Source organism: Melospiza melodia, chromosome 1 (assembly GCF_035770615.1).
Source record: "Melospiza melodia melodia isolate bMelMel2 chromosome 1, bMelMel2.pri, whole genome shotgun sequence".
NCBI classification, from domain to species: domain Eukaryota; kingdom Metazoa; phylum Chordata; class Aves; order Passeriformes; family Passerellidae; genus Melospiza; species Melospiza melodia.
Window position 1 is genome coordinate 35,771,837 of NC_086194.1, and position 21,015 is coordinate 35,792,851.

General features: G+C 42.3%; 2 protein-coding genes across 5 annotated transcripts in view; one reads left to right on the forward strand and one right to left on the reverse strand.

Moving 5' to 3' along the window:
• The window catches only part of COLQ (collagen like tail subunit of asymmetric acetylcholinesterase), a 41,886-nt gene extending 28,871 nt beyond the window's left edge, over positions 1 to 13,015 (reverse strand). For 3 of the 4 annotated variants that reach the window (XM_063153926.1, XM_063153906.1, XM_063153935.1), the window contains exons 1-2: positions 12,814 to 13,015; positions 405 to 514 (exon numbers count right to left, since the gene is read on the reverse strand). In XM_063153926.1, the coding sequence (XP_063009996.1) occupies positions 405 to 514; positions 12,814 to 12,919 (216 nt within the window). In that variant the 5' untranslated portion in view covers positions 12,920 to 13,015. Of the gene's footprint in view, positions 1 to 404; positions 515 to 10,002; positions 10,140 to 12,813 lie in introns of those variants that run through there. The other variant, XM_063153916.1, reaches the window with a different exon arrangement.
• Positions 12,343 to 21,015, forward strand: part of BTD (biotinidase) — a 39,920-nt gene continuing 31,247 nt past the window's right edge. The window contains exons 1-2 of the mRNA XM_063153855.1: positions 12,343 to 12,365; positions 12,749 to 12,883. The gene's annotated coding sequence lies outside the window, so the exon portion shown is untranslated. The remainder of the gene's footprint in view (positions 12,366 to 12,748; positions 12,884 to 21,015) is intronic.

Genomic DNA, 21,015 nt, shown 5'->3' on the forward strand with positions numbered 1-21,015 from the left:
CTTCATTTCACCTACTAGGTAAGGCAAATGTGATGCAGAACAGGACATATACCCAGAAATCATTGTGCAGGATGGAAAATTGCCTTTCTGTCCTTACTGGTTTACTTCTTTGCCATTTCCTCTGGTTCAGGATTGCCTCACTCTAAGAAGGTTTCAATGCAGAGTAAGGGAAATATTTAAAGTTAATTGAATTAACTGCAGGAACAAATCCAGCCTTATTTCATTCTTTGATCCATTTGATATTTACTTCAAGCCCCAGTCTGGGATGCTGTGTGATTGTCCTCACAGAGCCACATCAGCACTGCCAGGCAGGTTTGCTGAGTGACACCATGAAGCAGTGCTCGAGAGGATGCTGCATTCTTTGTCATTAAAGCTCATGTAAAAGAAGTGAAAGCCACACTTACAGTGCTCCAGCTGTGCCTGAAGTACGGTGGTGGGAGCAGGGGCGGTGGAGGAGGGCCAAGGAGGCAGCGTGCTCTGCAGTGCTGCTTCTTCTGTTCCAAACAAGGCAGATCTGTTCAAGACAAACACCCATCTGTGGTCTTGAACAGCACAATCATTTCTTACAGAACAAGAGAAGTTGCCATTTCACAGAACACTGTCCTACATCCTGTAGGCATTGATTACAAGGCTGTAATCCAAGCAGGGATTTAAGAAACCTGGTGAACCCTAAAGTCTCTAAGTTTCTTTTTGTGCCAAAGGCTTTGGAGAATTCTAAGCTCTAAATGTGGCTCTGACACAGGCAGAATCTCGAAAATTCCAGATTGGTCACATCAGAAAATGAATCAGGCATTTATTGTTTTCTCTACCCTCTGTTCCAAAAGCCAAAAGATGTTACAAACAGCATCTTCTGGTCCCTGCTACAGCCCACTTGCCACCAGGAAAGCACTCAGTGCTGTTGGCCATCACCTTCCCTGTGAACTGAATCACTTTAGGCATTTTTGTGCTAAGTGGGAAGTGAGAAGCTGTCCCACAACACATTGACTTGTATTTCCTCTGGAGCTGCAAGCAGGTTGCTGCATTTCTGATTTGTGCATCATCCCTAAGAATAAATACCCCACAAGCCAAACTTAGCTGACAGCTTTGTCACTGACTGACTGGTAAGACAGGATCTCAGCTGTGTTTGGCAGTGTATTTAATGTTGTCTGAGAGGTAAACTTGCATCAAAATATGCTCTGACCAAAATTCACAAAGAAGGATGTTAAGATGGTGCATTTATACACAGTATTTTTTCCTTTGAATCTTATTTACTTCTTGGGAAACACATCTCTGATCAGAGTGAGGACCTTCCTCAAAGGTTTTTCCAAGGATAGCAAATATTTATTTATGCCTGTTGGTTTCTTCCTCTGGCTAGTGGCAGCTGGAATGGGTGTCTGTGAATTGAAGGGGGGCAGGGAGCCAAGAAGAAAAGCCTATGTTGAAGTATCTGGTATTAATAGAAAATCTCTAAATTAAGTTTCTGGGAAGACAAACCTGATGAAATTGCTAGATTTGAGTGCAAATCAATTGCAGGCTGGATATTAGTCACATCTCAAGGTAAGGGAAGAACAGAGTTCTAGTTTTTCAAATGTCTCAGAAAATGTATTACCTCAGTTCCACCACCCCATGTTAATGGGGATGGCATTTTCTCAGTCCTGAAGCACAGAAAAGAGCTGCCCAGAGGAGTGGGATTCAGGTGCGTTCAGGGGTAGTTCATGCCATCCAGATGTTTTTTCTCTATTAAAATACTATTTGTGATGATATCTTTGAGACCTGAATCAGTTGAATTCTGGAAGGGTCCATAATGAAGACTCTTTTTCAACTTTTCCTCACAAGTTTGAAACTCAGTCAAAAACTTCAATTTAAGAAAAAGGCAGAAGATTTATTAAAAAAAAAAAAAAAGTATATTTTTTTCATTTTAAAGCTTTAAATATGCACTGAAAATGCCAATGTCTTTTAAAAAGTAACAGAAGTAGGAGTCACCTGTCTCCAGCACTTACATGTAACAAAATACCAAGATATTAAGAGTTGAGTTTTATATTGGCTTAACCTGAATTCAGTCACTGTTATGCAGCTGTAAACAAGTTTTTCAATTTTTAACACACAACTTCTGTGGTTGTCTGTGTTTCAGGATTGAATTTGAACATATTGCATTTGGACAAAATAGTGCAATATTAAGGTAATGGACAACTTGTAATTTAACAGGGTATAAAGTGTGATTATAGCTTTATTTTAGGCCACATTCCAACATAATTTTTCTTAGTATCACTGCATTTCATGGTTTAGTTAAAATTTCAAAAGGATTATTGTCATTCAGTGAGAATAAGAATATCAAAACTAGCCTGATGTGGCTTAGTGGCTAAGATATCTCTACTGCCGATTCTTTTTGTGCAGAAATAAAGATTTACATTACTGCAGTTGTACTGCTACTTTTAAAAAAAAGTTGTTCTTTAAATATTTTGCAAATATAAGATTAAATATAGATGTACAGCTATAGTTCTGATATGATACTTGTCACATACTCAAGAGTAAATTCCAGTCCTGAGTTATAAAAAATTTGGATTCTCCTTTTTAGAAGAAAAGCCTGAAAATCTGTGGAAGAGCTTTATTGTGAAAAACACTATACCTAAGTGAGAGGGTAAAAAAAAGCCCCTCATTTCAGTCTTTATGCTACTGTAACACAAGTTAGGCTGAAGCCCACTCTGGGTTTACTGGTACGAACAGTGGTAGCATGCACTGATCTCAGTGAGGAGACAAGCAAAATCTAACTACCAGTAATAGCAATATATACTATTACTGTAGATATTATTAGACACTATTACTAATAGATGCTATTCCTATAGATAGATACTAAATCCTAATAGACACTATTATTATATACCAAGTAACTGCATACCATTAATAGTAAAGATATTGCTACATAGGACAGGTATTAATTATGTAATGACTTGGGTAGTTAATATTTCAGGGGCTCCATCAGTAACCCTGGCTCTGCTCTGGAAGGTGCATTTTTCAAGAAAATATTTAAGACAAGACCGATTCTAGACCCAAAAACTTTCCCCACTCAGGTATGAAAAGTGATAGGGCAACAGAAGGAGCAAAAACCCCAATGATTCACAAAGAGACTGCAGGTAGGACTGCTGTAATCTGATCTTCCAGTGAGTACCACATTTCTTTGCTATGGGTTCTGTCAGTAACTGCAATGGGTCCAGGATGTACAACTATTACAGTATTGCCTTGATTTATATCACAAAAGGGTTACCTTGGCAGGCTCACAGGCTCTTAGCAAATGCAATGTGTATTTTTAGGCTCCAGGTTAGCTTTGTTTGCTAAACACAGCTTCAGAATACTCCAGTCCCCATCAGTGGAAAAAATCTCAGCCCAAGAATAGGACTGCCATAGTTTTCTGTGAAATATGAAGAGCCTGCCCACACGGAGCATGCGTGTAGGAAGCTGCTCTTTCAACAACTCCAATGCCAAAGAACATGTTCAATAAGAAAAAAAGACAAAGTGAAAATATCCTTTTAGGACTTGTCCAAGAGGCAGTTGTTTTCAAAGAACATAAAAATTTAAATAATCACCTTTGAAATAGAACATGTTTACATTCTCAGCTTATTTTTATGGTCAAGGCTATGAGTTAATCCAGTTCCAGAAAGTGACTTTATAAATCTATGGATATACTGCCAATGGTAGCTTCAGGAAAGAACATACTTTAGCTAAGGTGTGATGTTTCATTTTGCTGCTGCAGATTTCTTGTGACCATAGCTGGGATTTGGGAACTCTTACTCAAGTTGGCACAACACAGAGCCAGAGAGAAACCTTCACCCAGGCTGAGTCCCCTGGAGCAGGGCTCATATGAGGTCTGTGAAGCCTCCTAGGCCAGATCCTAGAGAAATCCATAACCCCACAGCTGCAACAGAAATACCAAAAATATTCTGCTGGATTCAGGTCAGATTTACAAGATTTCACTGAACAAAAATCATAAATAAACCATGAAAGTGACTTTCCTCCTAAAATCACAAAGCTGTAGGCTGAACGCCAGGAGGAAAGGACAAGAAAGGAAAAGGATACTTAACATGTGTTTCCCTTCCTATTTATGACCGCATTGATCCAGCAAGCCCTGGTGGGAAGCTGAGCTGCGACCCAAAGTCTCACCCTGAGAGCAGGGCTGGTGGCTTGCCCAGCCTGTGACAGGCAGGGCTGTGTTGACACCCACCACAGATGCTTCTCCCCCGCCGATGGCACTCAGAATTAATCATAAACCAGCTGGGCAGAGCAGCCAGTTAATGAATGTGGGCTTGTCCAGCTGAAACTGAGCCTTTCATCTGCTTTGTTGTCATTCATTCAGGCCCCTCTCAGCCTCCTTGCAAGGACAGCAGAGCCCCACAGGCTGCAGCCACCCAGCTCCAGTCTGGACATCTACTGCAAGCAACCGGGGCACAGTTTCCTCTTTAGTTAGGAAAGCTTAGGAACTTGTTAAAGGTGCCTTTATCTACAGAGCAGATGCAGGTATTAAGCTCTCCTTCAAAATGCCAAAGATAAGTGCCAGCATTACCAATGCTTCTTTAAAAGTGTGTTTTATGAAACTTTTTGACTCAAAGTATGCTTTAAGGTCATATAAGCAGAGATGAGAATACAGCTTGTGTTTGGAGCTGGGTTGAACAGTCAAGTTAGTGAATTTTCTACATCTCTCAGTACATTTTTGAACTTGAACCTTATAGTTGATGGCTGCAATATATCTTTTCCTATAAACCACATTAAATATGCCAAAGAAATACATCAAGCTTAGGTAATGGTGTCTGTGTGGAGGAGGTGGTGACCCATGAAATTCCCATGGGAGTTACAAAATGAGACATACAGATTAAGCTCTGCCCTGCTACTAATTTTCCTTTGCTTAAGATGGGCTTCAGTTCAGACTCTTTAAGAAACAGAACAAAGCAGATCAGAAATAATTTCAATTAATTTGAGAAAATTAAGAAATCCAGATGAAACCTTGCAAGTTTCTTTTAATAGAACCATAACGTTCTTTAGGCTGAAAAAGACCACTAAGTTCTAAATGTTAATTTAGCACAGTCAAGAAAATCTCATAGAAATTTGAAAGTGCCCCATTTTTAATCTCTGAAGAATCACAGGCTGCAGCAGCAGTACTTCACTAGCTGATGCACACAGAAGCTGTCAGAAATAAATAAATAAATAAATAAATAAATGTATTTAAAAATCAGTCAGTGTTCCCAAAGCTTGACAACAGCATGATCCCTGGCACTCTGCCTGGACAATGGGACTGGATATTCACCTGGCCACAGCAGCAAGGACTCTCTGTCCTCCATCCCCACCTAACACTGGGCCCACGTCCCTCAGCAGCTCTGGGAGAGCTGGCAGAGAGGGGTGGCTGCATCTCTGAGGTCAGCCCTAAAAAACACTGCAGGCACAGCAAGGTGTGGGAGAGAAAAGGGGCCTGTGGGATTTTTTAGCAAAGGAGAGGTCTTTTAACCCCTGTATGTAACATTTCGGACATTTTATCTGTGTGTATGGGCATGTATGAGGACAACACGGATGCCAGAAGATTATGCACTGTTCTCTCAGACTGATTACAGAAGGAAAATTCTGAGATCAGTACAGAGAGGGAGAGAGAGAGAGCAGGATTTGCTTGTGTTGGCTCTGCATTCTGTTTCACAAAACAATGAAAAATCCCAGTAAAATCTAATGGGTGTAACACTTCAGTGGGTTATAAAACGGGTTTGAAAAATAAACCCATGTCTTATAAATCCTAATAACCATGACAGGGCCATTCTGTGCAATTTTCCTTCTATTGCCTTTCACTTGCAGAGCTCCAGAGGCACTGCTAAACAATGTTGACAATTCTATGCACTCCCCACCATTGCATGAGAAACTGAGGCACAGAGAAGTTAAGCAAGTCCCCCACGTCCAGGGATAACTCAATTACAGTACCATCTGGTGAATTACAATATCTCATCTCATTTTATGAGCCAGATCATAAAACTCAACTGCTCTTCACACAGAGCATTAGTATAAATACTCTGAGTATTAAAGCCTAAGAATTTACTGTAATCTGTAGAAGAGCCTGAAGCCTGAAAGATTAAAGCAGGATGGCCTGAAAGACTTCTGTATGTCATTCAGTGCCACACAGTCCTCTCCCACTTTGTGTAAGATCAGTAGCAACAAAGCTGAGAGACACCAGTTCCACCCTTCTGCAAGTGCAAGATCATAATCTGTCAGTGCTGGCAGAGATCAAACATGTACTTGACTTTGATGTTGTTCCACCATATGCTCAGACAGTCCCAGACAATCCCTATGAGACTGTGGGTGTTGCTGTGTGCTCAAAAAGACTTCAGAGAAAAGCCTCTCAATTCTTCTTTGAAAGCCTGTTGCCATCAACTAGATTAATTCCTCATGACTCCCTTGCCACAACAGATTCCCAGGCCAGAAAACTTTGTTCTTCTGCCTTTGACCAAAAGCCCAACTATGTATTGACTTTGTATTGGAAAAAATGGTAAACTTTGTAGTTTCAAGAAGCTGGTAAAAATACTCCATAATCACTTCCCTGGGTAGAAGAAAACTGAAATGGTAGCACTGCCTTTACTTGTGTGCACTCCCCAGAAGCCTACATTTATCCATTACCTTCTTGCTAGTTCCTGAGGAAAGTGGTGGACCTCTTTTCCCCACAATATTTCAGTTCTCCTCTGTGCTTTTCCTACATCCACCTTGTCTTCCCAAATGCTCTTTTACCATCACAGCTGTGTGACTACAGGAAGAGTCCCCACAATTTCCTTCCCATTAAAGGGGTGATTCCCTGGAGATGAAAAAGGAAGAAGTAGAACACCTAGGCTGGGGTCAGTTAATTCCTGTAGAGTTTTTCCTCTCTTGTTTATTTCTGATCTTCCTCAAACAATTCCCCCAGATTTGAAGGTCTTGCCCTGTTCTTTTCTACCTTCTAAGCTGCAGCACCAGACAGATCTCCCAGCTGTGTCCTGGTTGTGCTGCACCACAGCTGAGTCTGCAGCCACACACCACCCTTGCACCAGGAGTTAAAGACTGCAGGGATGCAGGGTCTATTGTGACCACAAATGTCCTCCTTTCTTAACACAAGTGATACTTTTCTAAGGTTTTAACTGATATTAGATGTTTCTTTTGCTGCGGTTGCACTGCTGGTGCTTCTGTGCCAATAGCCCACCCGTGGGAAGCCTCAGTGTCTGATAGGAAATAGATTGTCAAATGCAAGGAGGCTAAAATGTGAAGCCACAGACTGTTCCCCTCCTGTGCAGGGCTTTGGTAATGTTGGCATGCCCACAAATGAACTGTCTGTACCAAAGGCAGAGAGCTACAAGCACCATCCGTCTACAGCTACACGGGGACTAAGCTGATTTTGCAGCACTTTGGATTGCTCGTTGGTGAGCTTCTATCCTTTCAGTGAAAACATCTGATTTTGAAACAGCTTGCTCTGCTTTGCTGGAATTTAAGCCTCCACCTTTCAGTCTGCTCATAACGAAAGTGTGGTATTGACCAACATGTCCCATACCCATGGGTGCAGCCAGTGCTCTCCTCATTCATGGCAAGGGTGCAGCATGGACAGCCTGGAGCAGCTGGATGTCCACGTCAGCCATGGATCACTTTCAGCTGAGGTTCCCTTTGGGAAGTGCTGCCTGTCAGAAGCACTCAGAGGTTATGGAGAAACCTGCAGATCAGTTACTGCTTCCTTTGCTGGAAAGCCAAGCAAGCACTGCCTCAGCTCCTGTACTGGCCTCTGTCCCTGGCAGCTGGAGGACTTCTTCACAACCCAACAAGTGAATGTCACAATATTCTCCTTCAACAGCATTTCACTGAACCCCTTCCCTTCATCTGCATTATCAGTGAACCTTTTTTGACAAGACAAGCACCTTGTCAACCAGTAATGCCATAAATATGTCAGAAGCCTCTTCCTTCTCCTGCATGCAAGGCCAGGGCTGCACTTAAGGAGCTTTGCTGCAAACAGGTTCCAGCTTCCTCACTAGAGGCCATGTCCTCTTCTGATTTGTGTTCACTGCTGCAAGGCAAATGCCCAAGCTCCTGAACTGCCTCTGATGTCCTTTCCTTGTCCCTTACCCACAGGATCAAGTGGGCGCCTGCTCACTGCTTTACTGTGAATTTCAGAGCATCTCTGGGGGAATCTTGGCTACTGAGGATGACATCAGGGTTCCCTTCCTTTGCCCTTGCTGAGGAGAAGGTGGATGCAGGCTCGGAGTCAGGACAGGCTGTGCAGCCATGTGGCTGCTCTGCTCTCACCTTACTCAGCACAGCACACACACCAGAGAAGCTCTGTGAGGCCTAAGGTGGTTTCTTTCCTGAGTATCATCTACATTGACCAGAGCAGGACACCCAGTCTGGGATTTTCACAGGTCATATCTGCCAGGGGAGAATATACAGGTAAAGTCAAATCAGGTAGGTTTTAAAACTCTGCTTATTTAAAGACCCATTCGCTTGAAGCAACAGTAACCACACCAGGCCAGGTTGTAAATTTGCTACCAGTCCAAGCCTTTCCCCAGAGGCTGCTCAGGAATTGTGCCTTTATCAGCTTAGAAAGGTAGCCATATACCTTCCTTCTTTTGGCTTATCTTTCCAGCTTCCCATGTGGGCTGTCAAGTTAAACCAGCCAATCCCAAGGTTATTTTCTTCTGTGAAGCTAAACAGAGAATCTACTGAAAGAATATTTTGTTTCCCTTTCAGGCTCATATGAATCACAAACAGGACAGAAAGCTCTCAGACATCCTGGCCCAGGACCTTTGACTGCCCAGCCCCACAGCTGGGTGACTGCCCTCTCATGGCCAATGATACTTTGCTTTCCTGCTTCTAAGCTGTAGTCTTTGCCAGTGGCTCATTTCCATCAGGAATTTTAATCTAACCCCAGCTTTCCTGCTTATGTTTGTTCCATGAGAAACCCACTGACCAATGGTACCAGGATGCTCAGCACCTCCTGGGCCATGCTGACTTTACAGAGCAGAGCCAGGCTTCCTTCCCTGGTCTGATATTTCTGCTTGCTAGTCACCCTTTGGGCTGTTTTCCCAGCAGGCTCTGGCTGCTGCCTTTTGAGAGTCTTCAAGCTTCTACTTTTCATCTTGTTTTAAATTCCTTCTGCAACTTCCTTTCTCTTGCAAACACTCTGATAAGTCATTCTCTTGTGACTTTACACAAATAAATATTTACAATTACTCTCTTTAGAAACAAAATACATCCACCTGACACCTTTGCTGTCCATTATGACAATAGTTTGGATTCCTGCAGGGAAAAGAAAACCAAACCCTGATAATGGGGTCAGATGTTCCTTTTATAGAAAGACAGCCCTGATCCCAACTCCCCCAATGTCAGGAATCATCCCTTGTTTCCGTGTCTTTCTCTCCTGCTGTTTCTCTCACAAATGCTCAATGCCCCCTGCCCGCAGCACAGCACCCCAGTGGCTCCCAAGGTCCCTTCTCTGAGCTGCCCAGCCATGGCTGTCACCCCACACAGTGACACCCTTCACACCCCACCCTGCTCTTCCCAGCCCACCTTGCCCATCACCACGGCTCCAACAGTGTCAGTTCACAAAAAAACTCAATTCTTTCCTGCAGCTCTACCACATGAAATCCGGCTGCAAATATTATACCTTCCTGAGTCAAAGGGGATAACCTAATGCCCAGTGAGATATAAAGTTCGTTTTCTTCAGGAAAATAAGAGGACAAAGGCAAAGAAAGTGTGAGGGATACTGCCAATAGTGCTCTGATATCCCATTGAGTTCTTTTAAACTGATCCACCATAATATTTCCAAAGGACTAGGAATCAATATTGACTGTAGGAGCCAACTGAATCAAGGGATGCACCTGTGGCATGCATAGAAGGCCAGAAGATGCACTGAGATGCAGCTCTTTTTCTTTGGATGCTTCTGATAATTTAAATACTGTCCCATCTCTCTGCAAAACCTTGATGGGCCTGGATGAGCAGTAAAGGGGAGGAGAAGGAAGGAGAAGGGGAGGAAGGGAGTCTTTCTACTACCTGAATTTGGAAGGTGGCTTCCTTCAGGCTGGTTCTTACAAGGTGCAGACTGGTTCATATAGCCCTACTAAAAATGACTACAGAACTCATGCCTTCATCATGTGAGTGCAGCAGTTCAGGAACCTCAGCAGGGCAGAGCTCTGAAAAATAGATGTAAATGACACCACAAACACAAGTGGTGTAAGGGTGGGGTATGACAGGTTACCCTGAAAATAACCTGCTGTCTCCAGGGGCCGAGCTACCCACCCTGGGGTCTTCACTGCCATAAGAACCACAGCTAGATGCTCTTATTACATGTTATAATACTTGTAACATGTTATAATTTCACTCCCTGGAACATTTTCTCCAGAAATGACACTTCAGCACCATGAGACTCAACTCTTTGGATCTGACATGACCCTCAAAATACTTCTAGAAACAAGGATGCACTGTTGCTTGAGGCTGATGGGACTCTAAGGTGGAGTTGGCAGAAAACAAAGACCCTGATTATTCCTCTTTCCCCAGTTATTGTACAAACACTTTTCCACCCTACAGGCTGTTTCCCCTTTGCTTTCTAGTTACTGCTTTGGGACCTGTAAGCCTTTTTATTTGTGACCTGTTGCTATGCAAAGATGTGTGAGGACAGAAATAAAAGTACGTTTAGACTAGAAGTTTCCAGACACACCTGAAAAAAACCTGAATGTTTTTTCCCAGCTAGAGGAAAGACAAGCCATCACTGAAGAACATTCTCTCTGCTAAATGGGATTAGTTCCAGAATTTGAAAGTGCGCTGTTGAAATTCATTCTTTAAATGTGAAATTGCATCCTGGTGCCGAATACAAATAATTGACTCAGCTGACAGTCAGAGAACATTTGAGCAATCACTAAAATAACTGAGAATGTAAGCAGAATTAATTCACCTGCAGAGTAAACGGAATTAATTCATCTTCTGTGCCCACTGTCAGATTTATACCAGAAAAATCAGAACTTACTGGTTTTTTTCTTAGAAGTTTCTTAAAATGCAGATGCAACCAAAGCTCTAAAGGCATACCTTATTATATATTTTTAATACCAAATAGCCCTGATTAGCAAGTAATAATGACACATAGGTATGTCTCAATCCAGCCCTGTGGCTATGGAATTAGGACAGAATCTTTGGCCAACTGCTATTTTTTCCACATATTATCAAGAAAACATTGACAATTCATGCATGGCAGGAGCCTCACTAAGAGCTTGTTGGATATAAAGGTGATTTTCGTTGTCTTGGCCAGAAGAGCAGAGTGTTGGACTTCACCATGGAGCAGACTGTGGAGTGGGGATCTGCCCAATGGGATCTTGCAGACAAGAGCCCAGGACTGCCCTCTGGAAAATGCTCCACTGCAAGGAATAGGCTCTGGCATTTTCCTTCATGTTTACCTCTTCTACTATGGTTTCAGCTGAGAAGACAAGTCTTTCCTCTTTTTAGGGGCAGGTTATTTGTTGAACTATTATTTAACAGGACAACTCAAATGCCTTCTGTAGACACACAAGTGTGAGGCACAGGAGAAGGCAAGGGAAACATCACATTCGTGCTTGCCTGTGTGTCATCTGCAGGTGTCAAAGAAACACAAAGGTCTTCAAAACAAGTTTTGAGGTCTGATGTTATTGCAAAGCAATTTGGAGTACATCAGGGAAAATAAATCCTGGTGATTCCTGTACCTCATTGTTAACTAACCTCAACATTACGGAAAAAGCACATCCCAGTCGAAAAGAAATGGTAACAAATTTAAAGGCTTTTCAGCATCTTAGAGAGCTTGAATGTAAACCATTTGGCTTCATGGGTAGAGCAGAGGGATTTGAGAGCAAGAAAGGCTGTGTGCCTTTAAGTCCATGTCTAGGTTTGACTTTATGTACAGACTTAAAATACGCAGCCCTCTGATCACTGTGAAAGCCATGGGGAGGATCTATAGGTACAGCAGGCCCTGACCTGCCAACCTCAGTGGAACCATCTCAAATCTGACACAAGGAACACAGGACATTAGTTAGAAGCATCTCTATTGATACTGAATAAGAGACAGAAAGTGGGAGACAGTAATTTGCCATAAACTGGTGGAAGTTCCTCAAAGAAGATGGGGTCAGAGCTGTCGCCACCTTTCCCCTTCCTTCACACAGAATGTGACTGAAGGGAAGTCCTGCTGCTGAAACTGTAAAATCTATTAAGAGGGATTTCCAGTGCCCTGGCTCAGCTGACAACTAATTTGTTTTGTCTTTGCCTAGCAGGGATTTTCCATGCACTGGGCTCTTGTTTGCTATGTAAGTCATCCGAGTATTTGTTAGTGTCATAGCCAGAGCCAGATGATGTTTATTCTGCTAACATCCAGCCGGGCTCCGGCAGCACTCATTGAGGTCAGGGCTTTATTTATAGAAGCAGATATACATTGAGATTCATTTTCTTCCCCTTGCTGTATTCTGCCTAAACTCATCCAAAATAGAAAGAAACATGCAGACATGCAAGTAATAAACTAATTGGGCCAGATCCATGCCTTAGCACAGCACCACAGAGGCCAATGGAAAAAAAAGCATTTTTGAACAGCTGAGGATCTTGCCCATTATTTCTCATGGGAAAGGGAAGGGAGGGGTTTAAAACCAGAAATTATAAAGCAAAAAGCAAAACCGACCAAGCAACAAAATGTCCTGACTTGTGGCAGAGCAGATCTGCAATGCAAAATCCCTCAGCTGGGATCTGCAATTCGAAGGGGTTTTTTTCCTCCTGTGTTCCCAATCACCAGAAAGTGCAAGAATCAGAGTGCAGAGTGCTCCAAGCGAGGAAAAGTAATGACTTAAAGCAATTTACCTGCTGAAAATGAGAAGACATTGTCAGCGTACGCAGTCTGAGGCAAAGCAAAGCAGAAGAAAAGCAGCAGGTAAGATCCCGGGAAAAGCGGGCTGAGGACCAACATGCTGGCTGTGCCCTGGCAGATCCCAGCTCAGAGGCACAAGGCTGCTTTGGGGCTCTCTCTCTCCCCTCTCTCCCTCTCTGCCTTGCCTGCTCTCTGCCTCTGCCCTCACTATGGGATGCGTGTGCCTGTCTGTGTACGTCTCTCTCTCCCTCTCTCTCTCTCTCTTCCCCCTCCCTCTCCATGCCTTTAGGAAGAAGGAATGCCAACCATTTCCCATTAAATCTTCTCCTTACACTAGACACAGTTATATTTAACTCCTGTGCTGGATCAGTTGCCCCTATTGTGGACATTAGCTGCTAAAACTGAGGCATGGGGGATTCTGGTTTTGCCAACAGAAGCAAAAAGCCTCTTTGGATAATAATAATGACGAGCAGGAATGGGAGAAATTAAGAACTGGGCTGTAAACAGAATCCTTCAGTACAGGCAACCAGGCACTGGCACATCGAGATGGATAAAATCCCTGATTGATCATCTCCTACAGGTCACTAATTGCCTTAATGAGAGATGAGCAGTGACCTACCATCTGCTCATCCCCGGTAGCTACGCGTGTTGCGTTCGTGTACAGAGTGCAGCTCAGGGTGAGGGATGCCACAAGGGCTTCATGAACCCACAAACACGTTATTGTTTTGGATCTAAGTGAAAATGACAGTATCTCTGACACTGCCAGACATTGCAGGATTGCAGAGTTCAGTGATGGGCTGCAAGAGGGGAAGAAACAATACAAGTGCCATGATGGGGTGAATTAAATGCTATCAGCTCTGGGGTGGAGATGGACAACACAATACACAGCGCACTGTGAAGAAAATAAACCTCCTCCTCTCTGAAAACCATCAGGTTCCCTTGCTACCTGTACAAAAGTTTGGGGTTTCTGTGTCTTATTGCAACCTGCAGGGCTTTACAGAGTAATTTGTGCCCTCTGAATAAGTAGCAGAGACATCTTCCTCTCTGCCTGGAATCTGACAGTGGTTTCCATGAAAATCAGAGGTACACCCTTTGCTGTGAAAAACATTACTCTCTCCCAGATGGAGATGATTTTCTTTGCCCACTGTTTATAGTTTCCCCCAGAAAAATGTGAAAAATACTTTGGATTAATTATGGAATTGATTTTTTTTTCCCATTTGAGAAGAGTTCTCACTCACAGAAATGGTGACATGTTCCCCTGGGTATTAATTCCACTGAAGAGCAAAGTGAGATATTTCCACAATTCTGGTTAAACAGTCTCGGCTGTTACTTTCAACATACTGCAAACATACTGACAAAATTTTCTGAATGTAATGGCTAAATGGGAAGAATCACATCTGCCCTATACATTTTTATCCCCAAAGGAAATGCTTAATATAACCATAATGCTTTCTAAAATCTCTTTCCAGTACTGCAATATTTTGGATAACATATTTTCTATTTCAATTTAATCTTATCCACTTTGTTCCACTGTCTGTTACTTTTTAGTATTTGGCTTTTCTTAGTGAAGAGAGTAATTTGGTCTCTTTCTTCTTTGACCAAGATAACCATGGATTAAGTGAGTGCCATTAGTTCTCTTGGCATGCTGCATCTCAGTGGGAAAGGAATAGCTCTTGGGAAGTTTATCATCACAAGCCCTAAGCATGCAAAATTAACGTTCAGCTGCAATCCCCATGTCAGAAGCCTGCATGGAGGCTGGAAAAAATTGCTCAAAAGTTAAAATGTCAAGATTGTATTAAAATATTCACCTCTGAAAATAGGTGACCAACACAATAGCTAGTCAAAAGAACTAGTGAATAATTTCAAATCCTGCTGAAATCCTCCTGCAGCCTTTAAGCAATTGAAAATTTCGGTAGAAATTTCCAGTACAAAACAAGTTCTATTTGATAAGGAAATAATTAATCCAATAATAATAGAAAGAGCTAAGATCATGCAGTAGGACTAATATCTTTCCCCTCCTTCTATACTTCTATACCTATCAGAGGTAGCCAGAGGTGATACAGAGAGCCAGGACTGCTTCAGAGTTATAAAAAACACATAAAGTTAGCTTTGCAGTCAATTCTTAAATAGAGACTTTTTAATCCACTTATTGCAGTGGACAGCCCTGATTAAAATGGAGTTTTTGTCAATGTTCTCCTTTCCTTCAGCATAGCATCTCCATCACTCTGATCCTGTTTGACCTGAAATGGCTCTCAGCCAATGAGAGAAGAAAGCTCTGTGGGCACACCCTCTTCTGTGGGAAACACACCATCGCCCACAAAAACTCAAAATGAGATGTTTGGACTTATATTCATTTGAAGAGACCTCTTCTTCATATGTAGTTCCATTCCCTGTTTAGATTTTAGTGGAGAGCTCTCATTACAGGGCAGTGAGTGCCAGGCCTTGTCAGAGTGCAAGTCCTGTGTTCTGTTTCCTCTAATTTTGAGGTGTTGGCCTTGCCAGCTGAGCCTGCTGGCAAAGTTGGCAGTGGTTTCACAAGAGAAGGACAAAGTCCATTGGAAATAAAATGGACAATAGCTGTGGCCTTACTGATTGGACTCAGGCAGGTGGCAGCACAGCAGAGTGACATTCCCTGCTCCAGGCTGGATGGCAAGGCTGCACACCTGGACACACAGCTTCCTTCTGGCCTCTTGGCAGCAGTGCCTGTGGCAGAGAGAATCCTGAGGAGGGAACATGTCACGTAGCAGGGGGACTCTGGCATGAGAGACCCGACAAACATGTGCTCTCCAGACCCTGAGAACTTGCTCAGCCAAGCAATGAACTTCTCCAGCTATTCCTTATTTTTTTTTTTTTTTTATTTGTGGTAGATACCACAGCAACTAAAAATGCCAAAAGCCAACCAACACATAATGAAAAGAATAGCCTGGAAAGTATGTCTGTTCAAGGAGCTGCTGCTTGACCTTTTCAGCCCAAACTTGAACTCTTAGAAGCCTGTGGAGGAATCTGCTGATGACACTATTATGTAAATAGAATTTATGAACCTTTTTCTATGCAAGAATTAATGAATACTTCTTAAAAAGAAAGCTTCTTCCCAGCCCTGTTCAATTTTGGTTGGCAGGTACTGCATCAATGAGACAAGGTAAAATGAATATAGTTAAAATACCATCAATCTCAAATTCTTTCATGAACACCATTCTAGTTAGAAGGACAGAGATAATAATGGAATAATTTCGGTCAGATAGGTCATATAGTCCAAACCCCTGTAATAAGCAGGGGCATTTCAACCAGGTTGCTCAGAGCTCCACCCAACCTGAATTTGAATGTTTATAGGGAAGGAGCATCCACAATTTCTTGGGGCAAACTGTTCCACTGTCCCACCATCCTTACCACAAAAAATTTCTTCCTTTTATCTAGCCTAGATCTACCCTCTTTTAGTTTAAAACCATTCCCCCTTCTCCTGTTGAAATACTCAATATATAATTTCTAGTTCAAAAGTCTGAAAGCTCTTTTGCTGAGTGGGGCAAAGGTAAAACAGCAACCCCAAGTTAACACAGTAATTCAATAACAGCTCGTGTCTGCAAAGCAGTACAGAAGAATCCTGTTCATTAAATTAGAGCAGGGGCTGGAAAAGAATCTTTATAATTACATTTTCCTTGTGAGGTAGTTATTTAGCAACAATTGTTTTTCACAATAAAAATACCTGTTCAGTTTTGCACACTTGACTCAGTTGTGTCTAAAACCTAGATTTAGTGCTATGACAACACAGCTAATGCCACCTTGGGAGATGGTGTCACCCAAAGTACAAAGGCAGCTGCTGAAGCAAAATGATAGTAAGTGCAGAAACCCAGTGAGTGGCTTCACCATTTCCTTGCTAGTGTATTTGAATTTAACTCAGAAGGCCATATAGGAACAGACCCAACTGTGAGATGAAGCAAACCCAAGCACATTCACACTTGGTGGAGCTCTGGCTTCCCCACAGCTCCAGCCGTGCCAGTCTCCCAGCTGGGTATCAGGACAGGAGCAGGTGGTTGGCTAAAGGCAAGCCAGCACAAGTCAGTCCTCACATTACCACCCACAGCATGAACAGGGTGAAGGAGGACATTGATGGCAGGACATTCCTGACTAGCAATTTCCAAAAGCAGCTCCTTTTTGCAAATTAGGCACTTAATGGATGTTATACATTTCACAACAAGCAGCAGCCTTCTGGCCTCCTCTTTTGTTTGTACTCTCTGGTTCACAGAAATGCAAAAGTGACTAGGGAAGCTGATTTATCTTTATACTGTTCAGAGTGTATTTGTGTATTTGTTTACAGAGCAGCCCAGCTCTCATTCTATGTTTAGAAAGTTCATCTTGAAATGTTAAAACTTAATTCAAAGATTCAGTCCTTCACTTTTTTTTTTTTTTTCACTCCAATGAGTAATCCCCATGCACACATTTCTATTTTACTGAAAACAAAAGAGGTAAGGACATGATTAAAGCTTATGGGATAATTCAAAGTGACTTCCATCAAAGCTACCAAAAGCACCCCACTTGTGGACTTGTAATGTTGGAGGGCACAACGAAGTAGAACAACTTTAAAACAATAATTCAGTTGCTGACCTTTATGAAAGCACTCTTCTTCCTCTTTTTCACTTCATTTTTCTTTTAAACCTCTCCTTCCAAACCGCAGAACATGCAATGCTTCTTGGATGAGGTGCACTCATCATTCATGCTCACACATATGCAGAGAATAAAGACGTATGTCTAGGATTGTCAGGTTTTGAAAATCTGGGTCAGACATGCAAAACCTTAGGATGACTAATAGAAAAATGTCCTATAGGACAAAGAAGATGGCCTTGACAGTCATAGTCCCAGCCAACTGAGGTCTCCAGTCACCACTATGTAAGTAGATAAATTGTCTTCAACATCCTCAGACAGTGAATCACAAACAAGTTACAGCTATCACCCAGTCTGGTCTTGGTACTTGCAACTAGAGGAGATGGAAATTGCGTGCAGGGTAATTTTTTTCATCTTCTTTTCATTTGGATTGTCTACTGCTTTTTACTTTGATTAGTAAATGTCTGCAGAACTCACCGCCTGTACCAGTGTTGCTGCCATGCTGCTGGAGGCACAGAACACAGGAATATCTGGCAGTAATTGGCTCCCACAACTCCTAATATAAGTGATTTATCATCTATCTTGCCAAAGAGCCAAATGAATTAAGCACCACAAAGCACAATATTCTTTTTTCTCTGTCAACAGAGAAAATTTAATTTTTTTTCAGAAAATAATTATTGACATCATTATTTTAATGCTCACACTAAACTCAGGACTTCTAATTTCTGAGAGTTTCATGGATGCCTGGCAATGCAGCATCCTGCTCCTGACTTTCACACTGCAGTACAGCCCATGACACCACTGAGATGCAAACAAACATGGATCCAAACAGCAGTGCATGCATGCCAAGGAGAGTGCCCCAGACACAGGGATCCTCTATAGAAGGTTGTAGTGCCCTTCAGGTGAGAGGCCAAAGCACCACTAACTCAGGAAAATAATTAATCATGAGTGTAACCACGGGCCTGCAAGTGAAAGCAATGAAGGTGCTCCTGAAATGAAGCACGGGCATAGGTGCCTTGGCAAATCAGGGCCTGAAAAGCTGCAGACACCCTGTCTTTTCAATAACACAAAGCCTCATTTTCCCATGGCTCATTTTTCTCTCTCCTGGATACCTCTGGGCACTAAATGTTTTGGGATCCTGTGGCTTACAGAATGCAAAACCAGGAGCAGAGCTGCTAAACTCACTTGGGGAGCAATAGTAGAGAACAACATCCAAGGGTTTACCCAAAGGCTTGACAGAAGAACCAACATTAGAAAGCTGGGGAAAGGTAAAGAAATAGGTCACAGTAGAACAGCAAGAAGAAATAGCAGAATGTTTTTGATTTTTAGGGTGTTATAAGCAAAGGGATGGCTGCAAGTGCTGACCATGACACTGCAGCAAGCAGGACTCAGTGGGAGTCCTCAGGGACCATAGCTGCTGGGCAAGCCACATCCATGCTGGAAAACTGCCCTGTGTTTGTAAGCTGATCATGAATCTCAGGCTGATTTTAAAAGAATGCTGGTTCAGGCTAAAGTTTGAGAGGATTTCTCTTTTTACAGGGGTTCAACTTTTGAAGCCCAGCTACAGAGTTACCATGGCAGCCACAGAAAAGGCCTGGGCACTGCCTGTTGCCCAGATTTTCTGGGATGCCAGGGTTGTCATCTCCCAAACACAGGATAACTGAACCTAATCAAATTAGACAAGAGCATTTTCCCAGCACCCTTTGCAGAACCAGGGAACTGTAATTAAGGCTGCATTAGAATTTCCATCATAAACTCCTACTTTTGAAGCTTCACTAATTTGTATTTAAGACCTTAAATACCAAATGGCAATTTGGCACACAGAGATGAAAACTTAGAGTAAAAACAGCTTCTGCACCAAAATCATTAATACAGTCTCTCTGATTTAAATTACATAAAATGAGAGCCAGCATTAGCTGCTCAGGCTGGGTAGATTTAAATTCCTGGCAGGGCTGAAATATTAATTTTACCTAACATACTTTTTACTTATTTTCTGGGAACTTGAAAGATACCCCTGTTTTTGCAGAGAAAGCAGGTGGCTTATGGCCTGGCTAGGGCCCAGCTTTGGCTGGAACCTGAAGTAGGTTCTACCAGTTCTGGTACCAGCACTTCCCAGCACCAAGGCTTATAAAATGCCATACATGCACATTGTCTTCATGACAATGCCAAGGAGACAGAAAACAAATCCTTCCAACACTTAGAAAAGTGCAAATTTAAAGAAAAATATATTTTTAATGTGAAGATTTAATTAAAAGAAGGACTTACATCCAGACATTGTGCAGCTCTAGCTTAGGTCACTGTGTGTGTGTCAACATCACCTCTAGAGCTACAAGGAATGCACAGGTAGGCAAACCCACACAGAACTGAACAGTCTCTCTGTCCAACAGTTTTGTTTTCAGGTAGGCCTGCAGGTTATGACAAGTTTCATGCTACAACAGCTGCAGGTAGTCACTGCACAAAATTCACACCCAGGAACAGCAACTGCTTTCTGGAATCAAGGACCACAAAACCTTAGATTGCTGTATAGGTTGGAGACATAAAAAGGCTTATGTGAGTCTTCCATTATCTTCCTCATGTGGTTTCATTACCAGCACTAGGGGAAATCCCCCATCACTTATGTGCAAAGATGCTCTAAGCTGCTTACATTTGTGTGATCATGGCCATTTATACAATCCTAGATAAGATGCTAATCCATTTCTCCAAATCTCAAGTACAGCAATTCATATCCTGTCTTCAAAGCATCCCTTCTCTGCATCCAGTTTAGAATCTGATCCAAGGTATTATACAAATAATTGCTAGTTAGATTGCTCAGACATTCTATAGCCAACAAACATAAAAATAATTCCAGATTAAACTATGCAATATTTTCAGTAGCATCCTTCCTTGCTTTTTCTATCACCCCCTTAAAAAGACTAATGAAACCAAACATTTCTCAAACATATTGGCTCAAGCAAACAGGCTGTCATTTTATCAACTTTTCTTACTTAATTCATCACTATTTTGGGCATCTTAGAGATTCCTGGAAAGAACAGTCACTGAAATAACTTCCATTTATATTAGCATGTGCCATAATTACCTGGAAGGGTCTGCTTTACTGAGGGCCTCTTCAAAGCTTGTCCATCTGTCTGAGGTTTCAATCACATCATCAAAAGAATCAGCAAATGTCTCCTTCAGGATAGCTGTTTCTTACTCATTTTAATATCCACTCATAAGTCAGTAAATCAACAGAAGTCACATTCCCAGTCTGCCATGCAGACGAGCAGCTCTGACACCTGGTCTTACCTCAGAACATTATTAAGTAGAGGAGTGCCAAGCCCTCTTTCCTCTAAGGGCAGCCATCAAGCTCTTTAAACAGCCTGAAAAGAGCTGCAGGGGGGATTTTGATTACAACATATAAAATAAGAGGTAGCCAGTGCAGAAGATGTATTTCCTAATAAGACTTTTACCATAGCTTCCAGCCAGTGTGTGCTTGTTGCTTATGGGTCCAGAGTGGCAGAGCTGAGGATGCATTGCTGCTTGTTTTGTGTGTACTTGGGCTTTTGAAGGAGAGCTTAAATTCAAATCTGGCCAGACCAAACCTACACCCACCTGACTCCTCA